Genomic DNA, 22,037 nt, shown 5'->3' with positions numbered 1-22,037 from the left:
GTATTTTGTATATTATAATTGTATTATTGGTTTACAAAAGTTATATGAAGTATGAACTATGAATCGAGGAATTAAGCGACAGAAGGGAGGAGTGGAGAAAACGAGAGAGAAATCCAGGAAATTACTGTTGGCTGACAGTGAAAAATGCGCGAAACTGACCGATTTGTTTTTAAAGCCGCGAAGTGCAGCTTTAGCTAGTAGCACCAGCGCTAGCACTAATGTTCAAGACACTGAGCAAACAGACCAGGGGCAGGGAGTAAGACAGGAGGACAGTGAGGAACAGTGAGGACAGTCAGTCTTTATGCATATTAAAGTTAGAGAGTTCATCACCAATGGGGCTACAAAAGTGTGGTTGTTTCCGTGCATGTGAAGTTATATCTGTGTGTTGCGGGCACGCGTGTGCGTGCGCGTCCCCGTGTGGGGCGCTGGTGGGTGAAAATGCCGGGGCCGTTTTTTAATCCCAGTCCGTCACTGGTCAGATTATTGGCAGAGGGGATGTTACACCAATGAGGACATTACTTAAAACGCTACACAGTGTCCCTTTAAGTCAGGACAAAAGTGTAATTGTCTTCTGGGGGGGCAGTAGCTCAGGAGGTAGCGCGGGTTGGGTGTCGAGGTGTCCTTGAGCAAGGCACCTAACCCTAACTGCTCCTGACGAACTGGCCGTCGCCTTGCATGGCTGACTCCACTGTTGGTGTGTGAATGTGTGCGTGAATGGGCAATGTGAGGCAATATTGTAAAGCGCTCTGGGTGGCCAATGGTTAGAAAAGCGCTAAATAAATACAGTCCATTTACATTCGGCAAATCAATCATACTCCTGCTTATCGCTGATAAGCGAGCGTGTGGCTGCCATCCGTAATGAAGTGGTTAAACTCTGTGATGCTATCTCTGCCGTTAGGCTGGACAACGACACAGCACACCCAGTGGATTACCTCAATGGACCGCTGAACGGGATTGGCCGGCCGCTGGACATCGGCTTCCTGTTATAAACCACCGGGAGGGATTCTTCATCCTTGAGGGCCTGTCCCACACAGCTGAGGACCTGTGTGTGTGTGGTGTGTGGTGTGTGTCCAGAAGGAACAAATACACTAAACTTAACAAATACTTAGCAAACACACACGTTTATCCACACACACACACACACACACACACACACACACAAACACACACACACACACACACACACACACACACACACATAGAAGCAGGCACCAAGTCCACTCCAATCATCAGTGCAACTCAAAAATTCACGCGATTATTCTTATCACATACACACACACACACACACACACACACACACACACACACACACACACACACACACATCCTGTACAGCTGAACGACCCTGGATAGGCCCCGCCCCCCTCAAGCCCCTCCTCTCGACGGTGGACCCCTAGGTGTCAGCCATGACTTCTCACACTCATCATTCAGGTAAGCTATGGATCCCCATCAAGCTCTCCTCTGTGCAGTCTCTCACTACTCTGTTTCTTTTTTACAAAGCAGAAACTAGCAGCCTTGAGCTCCAATGTCCTCACCCCAATCCCTAGTCCTTCACCTCGTTTCAATCAAATCACTGCCTTTATCCATTCTTTGAATAATGCTTTATGCCCCGTTTACACCATCCCGCTAATGGCCGCTAATGGCCGATGGACCACCGATGTGGAAGTCGGGGTGATTCGGGTGACATCGGGCTAAAAATGTATGATCGGGTCAATTTATCGGGGTAGCATTTACACATACCCGATGTTATAACGATAACATAACGATGTATGCCAGGGAAGACACCCTAAGTGCGTTTGGCGTCATTTGACGTCATTTCGAATGACGCCAAACACGTCAAATGACGCGTTTGGCGTCATTTGGCGTAATTTCGGGAGAAGGCAAAGGGGAGACTGGTTTAGACTGATATTTATTTATATATTTATTTATATTACAATAGCGATTTTATAATAATAGAACGCCGGTTCTAAATGGGCGAAGTACCCTGTAATTTTAAAAGTAGGACATCCATCCATCACCCCCTATTTATACCCAAGTGGGAGATTGAGGGTCTTCCTTAACACAATCTGGTCACTCACAATCGTTATTTATCTAGGGTTCTCGAGGGTCTTTCGTGTGTTGAGGTTGCCGATATAAAGACGATAAAACACGATAAAGCGCGGAAGATTAACGAATATAGCCGATGTGCCCAGGAAAATTCCCGAACGATTTGCGATGTCTTACGTTATACTCCCGTTCTATTCCCGATTATAGCCGATTAGCCCATAGCAACACCTGGTAACCGATTCTACCCCGATAGACCCAAAATTAACAAACATGTTCGTTCTTTGCCGATGTTGCCCGTTGTTGCCCGATCATTGAGCAATTCTTCCCGTTTCTTCCCGTTGTCTAACGATGTTCCCGGGAAGAGTAACGGTGTTTCCCGATGCAACCACGCTATTTGCCGATGTTATAACGATAGCTGCTGATTTAGCCATCGGGCACCATCGGGGCCCACTATCGGGTAGGTGTAAACAGGGCATTAGTGCTCTATCAACAGCAGATTATTTTATAAGAAGCTGTTCCATTTTAGCAGGTAGGGGTTAAGGGGCATCTTGCCCTAGGATGCCTGTAAGTATTCAGTGGACATTCAGTGGTTACAACCATTCATTCACGCATTCACACACCGACGGCGGAGTCAACCACACAGGTCGACAGCCAGCCACACTCACAATCGTGGTCACCTGGGGCCCGGCCGCCGCTCAGCCAACTAGACGGAGAGGCTGCTGGCGTTTGAAGGACGGTCAACAGTATGGGCTGGAGTAGATTAGGAGGTTGGCTGGTTTGATTTGGAATAGCGCAATTTAGGGCTGGGCGATATAACGATATCATACCGTGGACGATATGAAAGTGTCTACCGGGAGAGATTTGGCCATATCGTTTATACCGAGAGAGAAAAAAAAAAAAATTATATTGCACTGCACTGACTGAAGCAAGGCAGGTGTGAGACTCACCTGTTAACTTGAAAAAAATCTCATTTGTATTGAAGAAACAGTTCTATTTTTACCACCAGCTATTTGCACAGCACATAACTTTATTTTATAAGTGTATAATTAGTATTTAAAATATTTGTGTGATGCTGTGATTTTTATTTTATATTACACTGCACTGACTGACAGCCAGGCAGGTGTGAAGCACACCTTTAAAAAAAAATGTTATTTGTATTGAAAAAACAGTTCAATGTTTACAAGATGTTTGCACTATATGACACTGCAGTTAATGACAGATTGTTCGCTACTTACTCCTTTGTAAGCATGGAAATTCAAGTTCAAAATAAAAGAAAAAACTGATCAAATGTGAAGTATGGTTATTTTAAGCCATTTATTATTTTAATTTACTTCAAAAATACCATATCGTGATATATATCCATATTGTGATATAAAATTACTCATATCGTGATATAAGATTTTGTCCATATCGCCCAGCCCTAGCGCAATTAGCTCTGGCTACTTTTCCTCACAGTGCGGAACGATACGTGGTGGTGGGGTATGATACATGCTAACGTGGCCGGTAGTTGCGTTTAGGTATATGGGAATCAGTGTTGGGGGTCTGGTGTTGTAGTTCTTCTGTTTCTGGGGAGGGTTGAGGTGTAAAGGGTATAGATTAACTTTTAGGTCGATCCTTTATTGTTTTCCTGCGAGAGTCACTTTGAAAAGTGAACTTCGATGTAGACCAGAGTTTATGGGGTCAGTTGTTTTGTGTTTGTTTTGTCGTACTGTGATTCTGACCCAGGCTGGAGTGTTTATAGCTATCATATACTTCCTGTGGTGTCTTATATTGTTCGATCAACGATTAACGAAGCTCTGTGTCACCGTTAACTACACTACCGTTCAAAAGTTTGGGGTCACTTCGGGTTGACCCGAAAAGCACAGTTTTTCAATGAAGAAAACATTCAATTGTCTACAGTCTACAGTCTAGACAATGTTAAAGGTCCCATGGCATGAAAATCTCACTTTATGAGGTTTTCTTACATAAATATGAGTTCCCCTAGCCTGCCTATGGTCCTCCAGTGGCTAAAACTTGCGTTCGGTGTAAAACGAGTACTAGGGGGCGGGGCCCTATTTTAACAGTCTGAAACGCAAGTGAGAAGCGCCAAGCGCAAGTAGCTTTGTGGGCGGTTCTAGGGCGATGTTGCTATTTTACCGCCACATAAATTACTCTTGCGTCCGGTGCAAATCTAAAAAGGATTGGTCTGAAGTAGCCTAATTACCCGTAGGTGTGGTTTGGGCGTAACGTGCAATAAACCAATGAGAGTGCCATCTCCCATCCCCTTTAAGAGCCATGAGCGCATTTGAATCTGACGAGTTGATATTTTGACAGCGCGTTCGAGTCTCCGATGAGACATATGCATGACCACATGAATTTCAAGCTTCAAATGGCTCAGTTTATGGCCAAATAATATGGCCTAATTCACACATGGAATAGCGTTTTCTTCCTCAAATAAATTTCGGCAAAGAAAACTTAACACACATATGATATGAAGTAACTGTGGTTGTATTTAATTATATACGCAATGCATTAACAAACATCGTTTCTTACCAGTATTGTATGCATTACTGTTATCGACTGTATTATGCGTTACGGGTTTAGTTTGCCTGTGTGTTTTACACATACACACACGCGCGCCCGCATTCATTCATTATTTTTAACACATTTTTTCTCATGATCAAATTCTCATCAATCCTAAAAGTTATGGGCTTGTACACGATATCTGTGTCAAGAAAATATGTGTTTGCTGTACGGTTTTTGCAGATGCATTCATTTAAAAGTACAACTTATAACCGCTGTATCAGCTGTTCTTTCCCAAATAATTTACCAAGAATGTGGGCTAGGTAGATGAGAGAAGCAAAGTGTATGCACGAGGTGCACAAGCAACATTTTGCATGCGCCCTTAAAATAGCATCTGAACAATGCGCCACTGACTTTAAATCAGGTATTTCCTGGTTTGTGGCCCACTTGTTTTCTGAAACTGCAAAGTAGCACCAGGGAACGTTTGCGCCAGAACACGCCTCCTTCTTTTGCCGAACCGCCCCTTGGGGCGCAAGATCATTCCCTAATTTACAGGCGCGTGGCGGCGGAGGGAAAAGAACGCTCTGCGCCAGTTGCAAACTAGCAACGACACGTGTAGAAAGTCAATTGCGCCGGATGCAAGATAGGGCCCTAGGTGTTCTGCTCGCCTTTGAAAAAACGGAGCCTCAAGCGCGCTGATTTGGAATGTGGTCCCTTATGTCGTCATAAGGGTTCTAAGCTCTTCCCCTTTCTCTGCTTTGCCAGCCCAGATTCTATGGCCCGCCAATGAGACACGACCGTGCGAGCGCCACATGTGTGTGTGTATGATTACACAGACTGTAACGCAAGTGTTACAGTCTGTGTGTGTTATGGCGCATAACATGTCGGTTCTTTGACGTCTCTTGTATTTCCACAACAAGACTGTAGTTGGGGTTATCTCAGCCATGGTTGAGAAGGAATTGGGTGAAAGGAACTTTGGCTTTGACTCCCTGAAGTACATGAACTGCGACATGCTGCCTGCCGCCGGTTGCCGCGAGGCACCACCGCCGCGAAGCACCACCGCCCGGCAGCGGGTAGCCGGCAGCGGGTAGCCGGCAGCAGGCAGCGCCTGGTTCAGTCTACTTCAGATTGATGTGGAAGTGTAAGAACCAGAGACGTCGGAGAACCTGAAGAAGTCGTTGGTGATTCATAATATCGTCTGGAGGCGCACACAGCTTTTGGCCGTGGTCATATGTATTATATGATATAGATATCTATGTATTATATGATATTATTTAGATATAGAGCTCCAGGACTGTAACGCAAGTGTTGTACTCTTCCTTGTTATTTGGATAACCGTTCTGCTGTTGGTGATATGGCGCATAACACGTCGGACTCTCGTCTCTAGTATTTCCATAACGAGACTTGTAGTGGGGGTTATCTCAGCCATGGTTGAGAATGAATTGGGGGAAAGGAACTTTGGCTTTCACTCCCTGAAGTACATGAACCACGACATGGAGGAGAAAGGGATTGTTTATCTCAAATGTCTCCCGCTTGAGCCCCGCTTCCCACTGCCGAGGGACAACTGCCTCGGCGCTGCAGGAGGCAGTGGTGCCTAAGCGATGACCGCTCCCTAGGCAGCGACACAACTGCGGTCAACAATCGCGGGCAACAATCCCTTTCTCCTCCATGTCGTGGTTCAGTCTACTTCAGATTTATGTGGACGTGGAAGAACCAGAGACGTGGGAGAACACGACGCGGTCGTCTGAGATTCATAATATCGTCTGGTGGCTCACACAGCTTTTGGCCGTAATAATATATATTATATGATATATATATCTGTGTATAATATGATATTATTTAGATATAGAGCTCCAGGACTCCCGTGTGTTCTAGAATATTTACAGAACACAGCTAAAGGCTGTGTGCGCCTCGCCATTGCGATAGAGGTAGCTCAGCACTGTAAACAGAGCGCATGGTACTTTGGCTGCAAGCTGCCACACCCCCATCCTCCTCCTTGACCCGCCTCTCTCCTCCTCATTTGCATTAAAGCAGGGTTTTTCAACCTTGGGGTCCCGACCCCATGTGGGGTCGCCTGGAATTTAAATAGGGTCGCCTGAAATGTCTAGTAATGATTTAAAAAAATATATATCGATTTAAAAAAAAAATATATCTATATATTTTTAAATAAAACACTACAAATAATCATACATAACTGTCTCCTATACTTTAATCTTCTCGAATATAAATCTAGTTCAAATAAAATGCAGCAAATATCTGAGCTGGTGCATCTTTGAGTGCCGCGATCACGTGACTGCACAGTTACTAGGGATGCACCGAATTTTTGGCCACCGAAAAATTTTGGCCGAAAATGGCCCAAAAGCGCATTTTCGGTTTTCGGCCGAAATACTTTTATCACCGAAACAACACGGCCGAAACAGAAATTTGTGATGACGCAAACAAAAAGCGCGGCCAGCACACGCTTGTCTGGATAAGCGCCAATATGTCTGCGGTGTGGAAGTTTTTCAATGTTTCTGAAAAAGACCCAAGTATAGCGATTTGCAAAAATTGCAATGCCTTGATTTTAATGAAGTAAGTACACAGTCATAGCCATAAATGCAATGGTACTAGGGTTGTATTACCGAGTATAAACGGTATAAACTTTGAAACTAGGTCAACCGCCATCTTCTCCGTCAACTCTCCTCTCACACTCGGTGACAGCTTCTGGCAGTATAATATAATTGTATCTATAATATCACAGCCAAAAACTCTGTGCGCCCCCGGATGGCCGTAGCGCGGGGAGATCTCGTAGGGATTGGGCTTTGCAGGGTTTATTACCGGCGTTGCTATGGTTACCGGTCTTGCGTGTTCCAACGCTTTATTAGGACGCCTATCTATTAGGTTTGTATATATTTTTTATATATAAACAGCGAAAGATAAAACAGGGCACAGACAACTCCCAAACTTTTAACCTTTTTAACCTAATACCGTATACCGCGGCAACCCTAAATGGTACTAATAATTGTCTTTCGTTGTTTCAGTTTTCGGTTTTCGGCCTTGGTTTCCTCATTTTCAGTTTTCGGTTTCGGCCAAGAATTTTCATTTCGGTGCATCCCTTACAGTTACATTACTTGAGTTCAAGCTCAAACCTGTAAAATGTAAAAACAAACTTGCAATCAGTGTATAAAACAAAATGGAAAGATTTATTCGCCTGCCTGGCCCTGTCCCTCCAAAGACAGTTCCAAGAGGAACTGTGGCACAGACACCAAAGACACAGCGAACATACGATTCAGTATGGATTTACAAATGTGATGGAATGCTACGAGGAGAAGCCGAAATATCTGCTATGTAGTAAGGTCCTGTCTGCCGAGAGTATGAAGCCAAACAAACTCAAAAGACACTTTGAGACACCACACAAAGAGCATGTCGGCAAACCAAGAGCTTTTTTCGAAAATAAATTTGCCGACCGAACAAACAGCAAGTGTAGTATTTCAAAAAGGCTGTGACTGCTAGTGAACGGGCCCTGAAAGCTTCTCTTGAGGTGAGCTATCTCATTGCTAGGAATATGAAGCCACATAGCATTGCTGAGACTTTAATATTGCATGCTGCCATCGATATGGTGAAAACGATGTGCGGGGAGGAAGAAGCTAAAAAAATAACTAAATTGCGCCCATTGCAGACATACTGCACCAGGTCGTAACCATAGTGAATTACATCAAGCCACATCCTCTGCGCGCACGTCTGTTTGCAACACTGTGCGCCGACAAGGGCTCTGAATATGAAAACGTACTATTTCACACGGCATGGTGGTTGTCGAGAGGTTACCAGCAGAAAATGTGCCTCCTTGCATATATACCGGACATCTTTGGAAAATTGTCAATTTGTGCACTTATCCTGGCTACTCTGTATTTGTTCACAGTATAACAAAACACGTTAAAATGTCAAAATGGGGTCACAGCCCAAAACAGGTTGGGAACCACTGCATTAAAGCTACAGGCACCGAAACGGCACATTTGGGGAAAGCTCGATGTGCGACTGGCTCGTAGTGGCTGTAATTCTGCACCAAGGCAGAATTTCGGGAACGTCTTCTAATACTGTGTTTGGGGCCTATTAATATCTATATTAAAGCATCCATAAAGCAGCAAGCCATGGGACCTTTAATGTGGTAAATGACATGAAATAAAATTCTAGCTGGAAATGCAGATTTTTAATGGAATATCTAGGGCCCATTTCCAGCAACCATCACTCCTGTCTTCTAATGGAACATTGTTTAGCTCATGCGTTTTAATGGAAAACATGAAACTCTCTGGATGGGCCCAAACTTTTGAACGGTAGTTTATAATCTTAAAATAAATTAAGAAGGAGAGAAAGGAAAACAATTCAGCTTGCGAAAACCCTTAAATTACAGCTAATAAAGTGCTATCTGGCTCTGCGATGTCTGCTAGTTGGAAGGTCAGTAGACCTTGTGAGGCGCCGCTGACACTCTGGTCTGGTCACAGCCTGATTGGTTTAGGGCTCTCCCCCGACCGACGAGGTCCACTTCCTCCTCTCCGGTCTGCGGCGAGCGGGGCCGCCGTCGGCCATGTTTGCTCTGCACACCTAGTGTGTGCACTATAAATACCATTGCAACGGTAACGGCCGGGAGGCCCGCGGGAGATGGCATGGCAACAAGTGTCTGCTGGACGTACTCATCTCTCAGGACGGGTGTCGTGAGAGATGGGGAGACGAGACCCCGACTCGTTTGGATTACAATTTTATGAATCATATAAATTCTATAAAGCAGTTTGCAAAAAAGAAAATAATTTCAAGGCACATTTTCTCACAGCAGATACCTTGACTCTGTTGGTTGCTATGTCATATTTTGGAAGCTTAATCGGTACATTTTTTTACAAGAAAATCTCACCAGAAGTAACCATTTAAATGGTTATTTTTCAAAATTGTCTTCCGGGGGGGGCATGCCCCCGGACCCCCTTAGCGTTGCTAGGTTACCAACTCAAAGCACCACTGCTACAAAAAAATCTAGGGGAAACACTGCATAAAGTATTCAGAAACTTCTGTACCTCTGCGTTTTTTACGTATATTGGCATCGGCCGATTTTTTCCGCAGATTTTATTTTGATTATGTTATTATTATAATTATTTTATATATTTGTTCCCGGCATGATTTACAGACTGTTTAATAAATGTTCATTTTTTAAATTGAGGGAGCAGTATTGGCTCCAAATATCGGCTCAAGGAAATCGGTATCGGCGTATCGGTCATCGGCTAAGGCTGATGAAAAAATCCATATCGGTCGATACCTGTGTGTTGAGCGTGCACCACCTCGAGAAGCGGAGAAATATATTCAGAGTGCCTTTTTTTATTGATTAAAATATAGATATTTTCGGGGAGGGTGTATACGGCATCTTGCTCATCTTGCTTGGGATGCAGAAGTGCAGGGTTCGACCCCACCACCCTATACCCCACACTTCCACCAGTATAACAGGGCCTGCAACATCGCAAGATGAAGGGCTCTATTTTGGGAGCAGTGCCACATTAATCATGTTGGTTGTTATGTTGTCAGTGAGGGATGTTTGATCATTGTTTCGTAAGTAATCATGAAATGATTTGTGATTATTGGGAGAAATTGTTGTGTTTGCAACTGCAGCAGCATTTCTCATGCGAGACACAAATAAGCAAAAAGTTTCATGATGCACTCTGAAAGTATTTGTGCAAAAAAAAACAAAAAAAATAACACACAATATATTCAATCGACTCTGGGAAAGTCCTTCCTACGTGCAGACTAAATTTAATTCCTTTTATTAATTATTCTGCATGCTGAGTCAGCAGAGCGCTTGGTCTGTTGGTGTCAGCACGGCTGTCTTTGTGTGTTTGTGTTTTTGTGTTGCGTTGCCGTGGGTTGGGTTTCTGAATGTGTTGTCGCTACACCTGGATGTTTGTAATGTGTTGAGAAACCACATAGGTGCACACCTTTGACTTTAGAATAACTGTGTCACTGCGCAGGCTTGTATTAAGTAGTTCTTCAAGGAAAGTAGTCAAATCCAAAGGAATAGCTTTTAAGAGAGTTTATTTGGTATCTCGTATTTTCGGTATGGTAAACTGATACTCTGAAGCAAAGAGAGATTGAAGATGTGTCTAAGCACGTGCGAGCGTTCTCCTAGCTGATTAATAGACGTTAACCCTGTCCAATAGCTGCCGGAAGAATTCTCAAGACATGCTCGATCTGTTGGTTGTTATGGTCTGAACAGCGCGGCCCGGAAGTAGTGGGAGGAGCCGGTGTGAAGTAACCCTCGGCTTCCTCGCCTGGTCTGTGGTGCTGCCTTCTGTGGTTAAAGTATTTATTGCAGCCTTCAGTAAGGTCTTGCTCCATAGGGTCTATGTGTGGGTAGATTAGGTTCTTAAAATACGTAACACTTGAAACACTAGCCGCTCTGAAAAAGGATCGATACCCAGGACACACGCATAGTGTACACGCTGCCGGGCTGACACACGCACACAAACACACATACAAACACAAACAGACAGACAATCATGCAGACATTCACTAGCTTAGACACGCACGCACATGCACACAAACACACGCACACACGTACACACACACATTCACACACACACACACACACACACACACACACACACACACACACACACACACACACACACACACACACACACACACACACACACACACACACACACACACACACACACACACAAACAGACTTGGACCTCCCTCTGACTGGCGGTCCGGTTGGTTTCGTCAGCTTGATGTTGTCATTCTGCTCTGTGGTTCCCACATCACAGCGGCAAATCCCCCCAGACACTATTTCCCAGCCGATATCCAGAAAAAACCTTCTTAAAACAGGGTTCATAGAGAATACGGATCCGAAACAGTCCCCCTCGCTCAGACTGGTTACATTTTCAAAGAGTTCTGGTGACCAGAGGCAAATCATTGTTTAGCATTCGGTTCTGATGTCTTTCATTCTAACCTACAGTAATTCGTTTTTTATCGGTTATTAACCCCCAACCCTTCTCTAGTAGTCCATCCATTGCTTTTTCTCTACACGTTATATGTTTGTTGTTTTCTGATTCCTATATCTTCTGTTGACGGTTCTACATAGAGATGCTCCGATGGAAACCCTTTTCCTTACGGAAATCCAGACACAATCACTGAAAAAACCCATCATATATACATCATGCACGTGTGCGAGAAAATATGTGTGTGCGTGTGCCTGTACGTGTGCACAAGAGTGTGTGTGTGTACGTAATATGCATGTGTGTGTGCGTGTAACTGTGCGTGTGTGTGCCAGTGCGTGTGCACGCATGTGTGTGTGTGTGTGTGTGGGTGTGCGTTTTTGTTAGTGTGTGCGTGTGCCTGGTGTGTGTGCGTGTGCGCGTGTGTGTGCGTGTATGTGTGCGTGTATGTTTACACGTGCGTGTGCGTGTGAGTGTGTGTGTGTAGTCTGCGTGTGTGTGTGTGCAAAGTGTGTGTGTGCGTGTGTGTGTGTGTCGGGGGCTCCAGTTCACTTGGACATTGCACAACAGAAGGTTGCGCTCGTAAACTGGATGCATTTCTTGCTGTGAATGGGAGAGATGACATACTCATGTAGGCAAGGCAAGGCAAGGCAACTTTATTTATATAGCACTTTTCATACACAAGGCAGACTCAAAGTGCTTCACATATAAACAGTGTCATACAATTAAATAAAATAATAGGTAAGTAAAAGAAAAACATATGCAAAAATAGAAAGTTAAAAAGGCATTTTAGTATTAAAATAGAAAATAAAGGCAAAGTTATTTAGCAGAAAGCTATAGCAAACATATAAGTCTTCAGTCTTGGGTGGTAGTGAGGGGTGGTGGTGGTGGAGTAGGAAATTAAGGGTGGTGGTGGTGGTGGTGAGCGCTGGAGAAGCTGTGGTGGAGGTGGTGAAGGGTGGAGGGGTGGGTGGAGATGGTGCGGCCAAAACCGATGCAAGCCGTTGAACTACAAGCCGCAGCGTTCCTGGAGGTTTGCTGAGCAGATCAAACCAATATGGCGGCCGTGGCTACACTACATCATGCTTCGGTTGGGCTTTTATCCTCTGTCCCACAACCCCACCCCTCCTCTCCCCCTTGTCTCCCCCCTTCCTCCCTTCAAAGCCACAATCAAGGTCTGTTTTAATTCTTTATTTATGTGTACTAGTCCCGTATTCCCATCGTAGGTAGACATCATGCACTGCTGGCAAACCGGCAAAGAAAGGGTTAAAATCCCGCTTGGGTGCAATAAAGCACGTGCACACATGTGTTCACAGAAAAGGCCTGGTCTGGCGCGAGGTGCGCAGAGTGCACGTATCTGAGACTGCTTCATTATTCCTCGTGTCGCATCCTCCTCGGCATGTCGGAAGCCCTGACCCCCCCCCCCCCCCCGAACGTGTGTTGAAACACAGTTTTATTTTAACACCCCAGCGCCGTTTGTACTGTGCCAGTACAAACGGGGGGGACTTTGATATTTGCCGCTTTAAATGGCAATGGCGATTTAATGGGATTCTGGTTTATGGGACATTCCCACGTTTGCCCAATCTCCTCTCTCTCTCTCTCTCTCTCTCTTTATCTCTATCTCCTTCTCTCTCTCTCTCTCTCGCTCCCTCTCTCTCGCTCCCTCTCTCACTCCATCCCTCGCTGAAGGTACAGACTTCACGTGCATGTCTCAGCAGACCCCAACAAGCCCCGCTCTGTGATGGCCTGCGTCCTCAGTCTGGACATCGTCTCCATTGTCGTCGTCCCCCCCCCTCTCAGGAGGATGTTTGTGCTCAAGCCAAGAGCCAGCTGTACGTTGTGCTATTAATTGGTCCCAGGATCAGGGGGACAGGCTCTGCGGCCCGCCAGAGAGTGGCTCCTGGGGACGGGAACCAGAGAGCCAGACCCGGACGTTCTGTCTGGGGCCTTCTTGGCCCGGTCTGGGGTTTTGGGGGGAGGGAGGGGGGTACACGGGGCTCCGGTACACGGTGACGATATGTTCTGCCAGCACGCTGTCACCGGCGATTAGGCTCTGCATCGACGCCCCCCCCCCCCCCCCCCGCTTTTGAAAGGCAGAGCCCTTGTCGTTGTGGTAGTGTGCTATGGAGCCGATCAGGCTCTGATAGAAGCTCCCTCCCCATGGTGTAGCACGTCGGTTGGCTTTTGGTTTTATAGGGATGTCTGCGGGAGCAGGAAAGAAATGGGACTTTGGTAACATGGAGATGTCTGGGGGGTTTAGACCTTTAACTGGGGAGGGAAATTTTCATGAAATGAGGAGATAATAAATATAAAGCAATGTTTTGGATCTACTTTATTAAAGGTGACATATTATGGTGTTTTCTCAACAAGTAGTAGTATTTGAGTATTTGAGTATAGTATTTGAGTTCCAGAAAACATGTTTTTGAAGCTGTTTGCTGGAAATAGCTTTTAGGAAAAAAATATTGTCTGCCGCTATTCCCCTCTGTTTCAGTCCCTTCAGAATGCGCTGTTGCTGGTGTCTGTAGCTTTGATGCAAATGAGCTGCTGCCCATTGACCAATGAGCTGTCAGACTGAACCACGGAATGGAGGAGAAGGGATTGTTGCCGTTTGCTGACTCCTGGAGCTCTATATCTAGGCCTATATAATATAATATAACATAATAATAATATTCTATACGGGTATTTATATCATCTATCTAATATCAGCCTTGGATGATATTATGAATAATAATGACTGTGTCTGGAAGGAACTTTGGCATTGACTCTCTGAAGTCCATGAACCACGACATGGAGAAGAAAAGGATTGTACTACGGAAACCGTACGGAATCCGTACGGATTCCGTGCGGTTTGGCAGGTATTCCGTACGTTTTTTGAATGACTAATAGCCACCGAAGTTGTACCCACTTACTGCGATATAACGCGGCTATTAGTTATTCACTCCGGCTATTAGTTATTCACTCCGGCTATTAGGTATGCAGAACGAGCCCCTCCCTCTTCTTTGCTTGACCACTTAGTTTGAAGGCTGTCTAACCAATTAGTGAAGAGAAATACCAGACTAAAGCAACGCATTGTCGAGAGCTGCAGTGCCTCCATGTTTCGCCGTAGGATAAAGCTGTGTTGTCTTTACTAGTTTCACTACAATGTAATGACCACCACTAGCTAGTGGAAAATACATTTGTTTCTAGTACAGTGATATATCAGGGTTGCCAACTTTGGGACTTTGGCTGGAATGAGACTCTAAAATGTTAGTGTGAGCGGCTAATTTTTTGGACGACCCTTAACCCTAAAAAAATGTTTTATACAAAATAGTCCTCGTTTAGTATAAAGCCTCATCTATGAAAAAAAGTTAAAGAATGGAAACGCTTTTTCAAAATGTACAATCTGGGCCACCTTGAATCATTTGGGGAATTTAAAAGTGCCACTCGCCCGATTCTCAAGTATTCCAAGATATACCCTGGGCTAGGCTCTACCCCCTGTGAAAATCGACAAGATATACTATTTTGTATAGGCAAACTTCCCACCAATATTTATACCACTTGCTTACTCTCTATATGTTGTCATGGTTTTATTTTTATAATTTTTATTTTACTTTACATTTAATTCTTCATAATTCAGGCATTACAGAACTTTCATGGTCATAAATAAAAAATACGAACTGCAGTTTAATTTCTTTGTTTGTTCTTGAATTGACGTAGAATGGAGAAAAGGCTCAGGGGATTGGGAAATGCGTTTATCCAATAAACAGATGGAGGTCAAGTCTATTTTCGGAAATGTAGGGGGATATATTAGTGGCCCCACGTCGAATGGTATGACCCAAGATACGTCAGACAGAGAAAGCGCGCAAATTCGACGGTACCACCTTGTCATTTGTTTACCCAGGTGCCATGGCAACACCATTGCTACCTCTCATTGGCTGAATCTTTGAGAACGTTGTAGACTCAATCGATATAAGGTGGCGGGGAGACGAAGCTCTGTTCGTTTGTATATTTTATTTACGTAACCATATTTTTGTTTTATGTTAAAAAAAAAAGAATCAAAGAACCAGAGGTGCGTTCAAGTTCAGCGAACATAGGCGAATGTTCGCAACGAACGCGTTGACATTAAACAATTAATTTTGAACGATTTTTGAACACCGTTCTAAACAAACTGTAGTCGGAAAAAAATGGATACGAAGGCCATGGTATTAGCGGCAGCCTCCATGTTAATGGAAGAGTTTACAGAAGAGGGTTTGCAAGTGGTCGACCTCGTTGAAAGCCTACTGCAGACAACCAGTACTGAAAATTCAAGAATAGAGGGCTACGTAACCGAAGTTGTACCCACTTACTGCGATATAACGTTCAAATGCATTTTAGGATGCAAAAGACAACAGTTGAAGTAAGGGTGTAGATAGGCTACATGAAACGTTTTATCTATTGCTTTCTGTGTAGGAAAGGAGTAGGGCCTAAATGATTTCAATATAGTTTAGTTTAATGCCATGGCAACGAATGTCACGTAGCCGAAGTGTTTGTGGAGAACTACCTCTTCAGACAGTTTGCCTATGTTCGTAAACGTTTGCTTGCTTATGTTCGTTTAACGGAAAATGTTTAAAATCGTTTGCGAACGTTCGCCTAGATGTTTGCGATTCTGAACGCACCTCAGTTCTTCTTGTTTTGGGGAACAAGTTCTTGTCGTTCACGTTCGGGATTCATTCGTTGTGAACGAATCGGTCGCCACCGACCCATCCCCAAACGCGCATCAGTGGGCTCCGACTCCGGCTCTGAACTCTCTCTGACCTTTTCAGACGCAACTTAGTATCATGTGCGTGGTTTTCAGCGAATCAACGATCAGAGAATACTGCCGTGATCACGTTGTAGGTAGGCAGATGATACAGCTGTTAGTCTGCTCCCGCAGAAAATGAACGGGAGGATTTTTTATTTTGGCGTGACATGTCTTGCGTGTGCGTGACAGCGTGAGATTGATGATGAAAGCGTGAGAGTCACGCCAGGGGCGTGACTGTTGGCAACCCTGGATATATTGTATATGTTAGGCTATATATTGAGATGGCAGTGTGCGAAACACCCGTCAATATTTGGGGATGTCCTCATCCTCAGATTGTTCTCGATATGCAGTAGCCAGCTAGGCCATAACATTACAATATTTCATGGATGCAAGCAAGCCAAGACAATCAATCTATATCTATAGCCAACATGACAACAAACACACACACGCACACGCACACACTTTAAACACACTGGTAAAGCAATAGGAGCCTGCATTGGCTAAAGTTGATGGGATAAAAAAACGGCCCCGGCATTTTCACCCACCAGCGGCCCACATGGGGACGCGCACGCACGCGCGTGCCCGCAACACACAGATATAACTTCACATGCACGGAAATAACCGCACTTTTGTAGCCCCATTGGTGATGAACTCTCTAACTTTAATATGCATAAAGACTGACTGTCCTCACTGTTCCTCACTGTCCTCCTGTCTTACTCCCTGCCCCTGGTCTGTTCGTAAACGTTTGCTTGCTTATGTTCGTTTAACGGAAAATGTTTAAAATCGTTTGCGAACGTTCGCCTAGATGTTTGCGATTCTGAACGCACCTCAGTTCTTCTTGTTTTGGGGAACAAGTTCTTGTCGTTCACGTTCGGGATTCATTCGTTGTGAACGAATCGGTCGCCACCGACCCATCCCCAAACGCGCATCAGTGGGCTCCGACTCCGGCTCTGAACTCTCTCTGACCTTTTCAGACGCAACTTAGTATCATGTGCGTGGTTTTCAGCGAATCAACGATCAGAGAATACTGCCGTGATCACGTTGTAGGTAGGCAGATGATACAGCTGTTAGTCTGCTCCCGCAGAAAATGAACGGGAGGATTTTTTATTTTGGCGTGACATGTCTTGCGTGTGCGTGACAGCGTGAGATTGATGATGAAAGCGTGAGAGTCACGCCAGGGGCGTGACTGTTGGCAACCCTGGATATATTGTATATGTTAGGCTATATATTGAGATGGCAGTGTGCGAAACACCCGTCAATATTTGGGGATGTCCTCATCCTCAGATTGTTCTCGATATGCAGTAGCCAGCTAGGCCATAACATTACAATATTTCATGGATGCAAGCAAGCCAAGACAATCAATCTATATCTATAGCCAACATGACAACAAACACACACACGCACACGCACACACTTTAAACACACTGGTAAAGCAATAGGAGCCTGCATTGGCTAAAGTTGATGGGATAAAAAAACGGCCCCGGCATTTTCACCCACCAGCGGCCCACATGGGGACGCGCACGCACGCGCGTGCCCGCAACACACAGATATAACTTCACATGCACGGAAATAACCGCACTTTTGTAGCCCCATTGGTGATGAACTCTCTAACTTTAATATGCATAAAGACTGACTGTCCTCACTGTTCCTCACTGTCCTCCTGTCTTACTCCCTGCCCCTGGTCTGTTTGCTCAGTGTCTTGAACATTAGTGCTAGCGCTACTAGCTAAAGCTGCACTTGGCGCGCAATTTTCACTGTCAGCCAACAGTAATTTCCTGGATTTCTCTCTCTTTTCCTCCGCTCCTCCCTTCTGTCGCTTAATTCCTCGATTCATAGTTCATACTTCATGTAACTTTTGTAAACCAATAATACAATTAAAAATACAGGCAAATTAGTTGTATTTCAATTTCTAACAATGCACTTTTTAAACATCTGATTGAATAAGGCTACAAAATAATGTAGACCGATGTAGGGCAACCATGTCTGTAGTATATTATAGACACTCATATCTGGTATAAATACTGATTTGTTTCCTATTATATAGCATGAATAGGGATTTAGAGACAAATGGCTAATTTGAAGCTGTTTAACACTAAAGATGCGTGATAGTGGGCCAAGAGATAGGCCTAATGTGGGGCAGCGTTGCGACGAAGCGGCCGCGCGAACCCGACAAGCATGATTGGCCGGCCCACGAGAGGCTGTTTCAGTTCAGAGGCCGCGGCCCCTCTGGCATCTGCCCGAATGCTAGACCGTCCAGTCCGTCGCTGCTTGTAGCAAAGTATATTTAACAGTGTGGAATCTACAGATCACTTTCACTGGCTAAGCAAAATGAATCCCGAACAGTTGAACCTCTGAATTGATCCTGAAAGCCTATGTCCTAGAATAATTCATCTGTATTCCGTTTTAGGCCATCTAACTAATGGTCACTTAAATGTAGCCTATTTAAACTCACCATGTCCAGTATTCAGAATTCAAAGCATTTATTCACAAATACGTTCTATTTTTTTGCCAAGCGAGGCCGACAGTCCTGTGCCAGTATGCAAATTAGCCATGTGCGCCAAACAGAAGATAGACGCAATGTATAGAACTGATTGTTGTGCATTGTTGTGGATATGTAGGCTGGTTAGTTGTGGTTGTTTGTGGTCTTAGTTTAACAGCCTTGCCTTGAAATTGGAGAAGTTGGAGTGATTGTGTGAATGTGCGAGAGAGAGCGCACCCACCTGCCGTGGTGATGTTGGGCTTGTTGTGGGCTTATGTGTGATCAATGATGTATCTGTCTGATCTTATTAGCTGTAGATGGATGGTTAAATAATGTCACAAGATAGGTCATACTGCAGGCTCTCATTTGCAAGTGCACTGATTGTGTGCCCGTCTCCGATATGCTATAGGCCTACCTGGCATTTATTCAGTTCATGTTCTTCTGAGTGTGCAAGAATGGTGCCTATTATTGTCGTGTTTGCATTGTAATGCACAACTTTGCCTCTCCCTGTTATAAAATAACGTGCATCAACTTTAGCCAATGCAGGCTCCTATTGCTTTACCAGTGTGTTTAAAGTGTGTGCGTGTGAGTGCGTGTGTGTGCGCGCGCGCGCGTGCGTGCGTGCGTGTGTGTGTGTGTGTGTGTGTGTGTGTGTGTGTGTGTGTGTGTGTGTGTGTGTGTGTGTGTGTGTGGTGTGTGTGTGTTGTCATGTAGGCTATAGATATCGATTGATTGTCTTGGCTGCTTGGATCCATGAAATATTGTAATGTTATGGCCTAGCTGGCTACTGCAGATCGAGAACAATCTGTCGATGAGGACATCCCCGAATATTGACGGGTATTTCGCACACTGCCATCTCAATAGCCTAACATATACAAATATATCACTGTAGACACAAATGTATTTTCCACTAGCTAGTGGTGGTCATCACATTGTAGTGAAACTAGTAAAGACAAAAGCTTTATGTTACGGCGAAACATGGAGGTGTCATGCCAAATTTGTACCGGGTGCCAAATTTGTGAGAGGGGTCTGGCTGCAGACATCCACCCACACACTCCAGACATCCACCCACACGCACTTCCGCTGCAGACAGAAACATCCACCCACACGCCGGAAATTGCGTGCTGGTGGATGTCTGGAGCGCGAGTTGCACATTATTCAACAGCGCCCCCTCGGGTCACACTTTTCAGTGGGTCGCAGAATTCGGTGTAACAACGGGACTCACTGCACGAAGATGTGACACGTTCGGCTCAGCTGCACTTGGAGGTTATGGTAGGTGAATATTCAAAACACAGAGATACAATTATAAATGCACGAGACTTGCATTTCTTAACCGATCTATTAGTTTTTGATGTCTCTGCTCATGATTTCAATTTATTACACAGGGGAAGAGCATATTTGTGGCTGATCTCAATGCTGTTCCGACTTGGCGATATCCAACAGCATGTGACCCACTTTCAAGTTTACCTGTAATTCTATTATGCCCTACTGGTTTCAATTTAAATGATAAACTCAGGGAACTTAAAACCACACCCATTTACAATAAATGCATAAATCAGAACAATCGGGAAGAGAAGTTGCAGGACAATAAGTTGTTATTCTAAAAATCCTGTTTATATATTCTTCCTGTATTTTCACAGTTTATTTTCAACTTTTTTCCTTATTATTAGGATGATGTTTACTTCAGAGACGCTGTTGTAATTCCTGTTTGGAAACCTGGACATTTCTTGTTATCTGTAAGTAGCGATACTAACTATGACATGTGACTTTCATTACGCAAATTATGAAATTACGAAAATAGACCAAACTACCTCTTGCACACTGAGTGTACTCCAAATTGTACTTATTTAATGCACATTGTGGTATCGTTTAGCACAACTGCTCTACTTTTTTTTTTCTAAACTTTCATTTAATGTTCTGAAAAATAATCAGTAGGCCTATTCCATATCAGACTGTTCAGTGATTGAGTTGGTATTGTGTTGTGTTGTCTTGTCATCTCACGCAATGTTATGTAATTGTCATTAACTGCAATCATAGGTTTTGAACACAGAGGCCAGAGAGAGATATTCTTTCTGGATTCCAAATGTGAACATGCACAGTTTGGATTTGGCGATCTAGAAATGAGAGAACTGTTGAGGTCACTAACACAAACTTGCATGATGGTTCTTATTGATGTTCCTGATTGATGCAGTTTCAATGCCTTTCTGTTTGTTCCAAAATGTTTGTTCTCCAGATCATGTTCTAATCTGTATAGCAGCCATTTTATGGTGCTGCTTATATATAACATGAATATTGGATATCAACTTAACCTTAGAATTTAACAAGAAATGTCCACACACTGTGAACTCCTAAACTTACAATAAATTGAAACCGCTAAGTGAGTTTATATAATGGTACCATAAAAAGCCTGCTGAAATGGTGTGTGTGACTGCATGAAGATCTTGTTCCTGACTAAATAGATTGCGTCATGTGTGCGGTACATGAAAAACTGCCATATTTTGCATGATTGATATGCTCTAAATGCTGCTGTCTGTTCCATTTTAGAAACCTTTGTCAGTCTCTCAGCCCTGGGCCATGGAAAGAGACGACTGGTTTGGACATCGAGGTAAATATATTGTTGTTTAATGATACTGTGAAACTAGAAGTACAAATACTAACTCATTTCTGACATGATAGGGCTTTCCACGGCAAAAGTATGGCATCGACTGTGGCATCTTCATGTTGATGGTAGGTGTGACTATTAGGCAGATTTATTTACTCTTTGTGCTTAAAAAATATTAACATAAAATTATTGTTTTATTTACAGTATGCCCTTTACAAAGTCATGGATGCACCCTTTGACTTCACTGTTGTAAGTTCCCTTGCTTATTCAAAGCTATCTAAAAAGTTATTTTATATTATGGCTGATATATATTTTTTCTATTTTATTAGACTGATATGCCATCGTTGAGAAAATGGTGGTGTATCATGCTGATTGAAAATCTTGACCTTGGAAGGTAAGGCCAAATTATGTTCACCTTTGTTTGACTAAGAAATTATTACACATGAGGGTCTCTGTTGTATTTGTAGTGTATTCATTTCTCTTTCTTCCTTTAATTCTTAATATTTGAGCCATGGCAAACTCTTTGCCCACTGGACTGACACATCTAAGGCTCTTCTTCGGGGTGAGGTGCCACCAGTTTTTAAACTGAAGAAGAGAAGGCGAGATGACATTCATGAGGTACGTTTTTATTTATATATTTTGAATGCTGTTAATGTTAAGTTGCATTTGTTTGATCTTTTTTTGTTAATTTACTCC

At 43.9% G+C, this 22,037-nt stretch overlaps 1 protein-coding gene across 1 annotated transcript in view; it reads left to right on the top strand.

Moving 5' to 3' along the window:
* LOC115541792 (histone deacetylase 4-like) overlaps positions 1 to 22,037 on the top strand; it is a 165,447-nt gene that overhangs the window by 3,342 nt on the left and 140,068 nt on the right. Inside the window, 1 exon segment of the mRNA XM_030353632.1 lies at positions 899 to 1,431. Within this exon segment, the coding sequence (XP_030209492.1) occupies positions 1,407 to 1,431 (25 nt within the window). The 5' untranslated portion in view covers positions 899 to 1,406.

Source organism: Gadus morhua, chromosome 4 (genome assembly GCF_902167405.1).
Source record: "Gadus morhua chromosome 4, gadMor3.0, whole genome shotgun sequence".
Taxonomy (NCBI): Eukaryota; Metazoa; Chordata; class Actinopteri; order Gadiformes; family Gadidae; genus Gadus; species Gadus morhua.
This window is presented reverse-complemented; position numbering and strand designations above follow the sequence as displayed.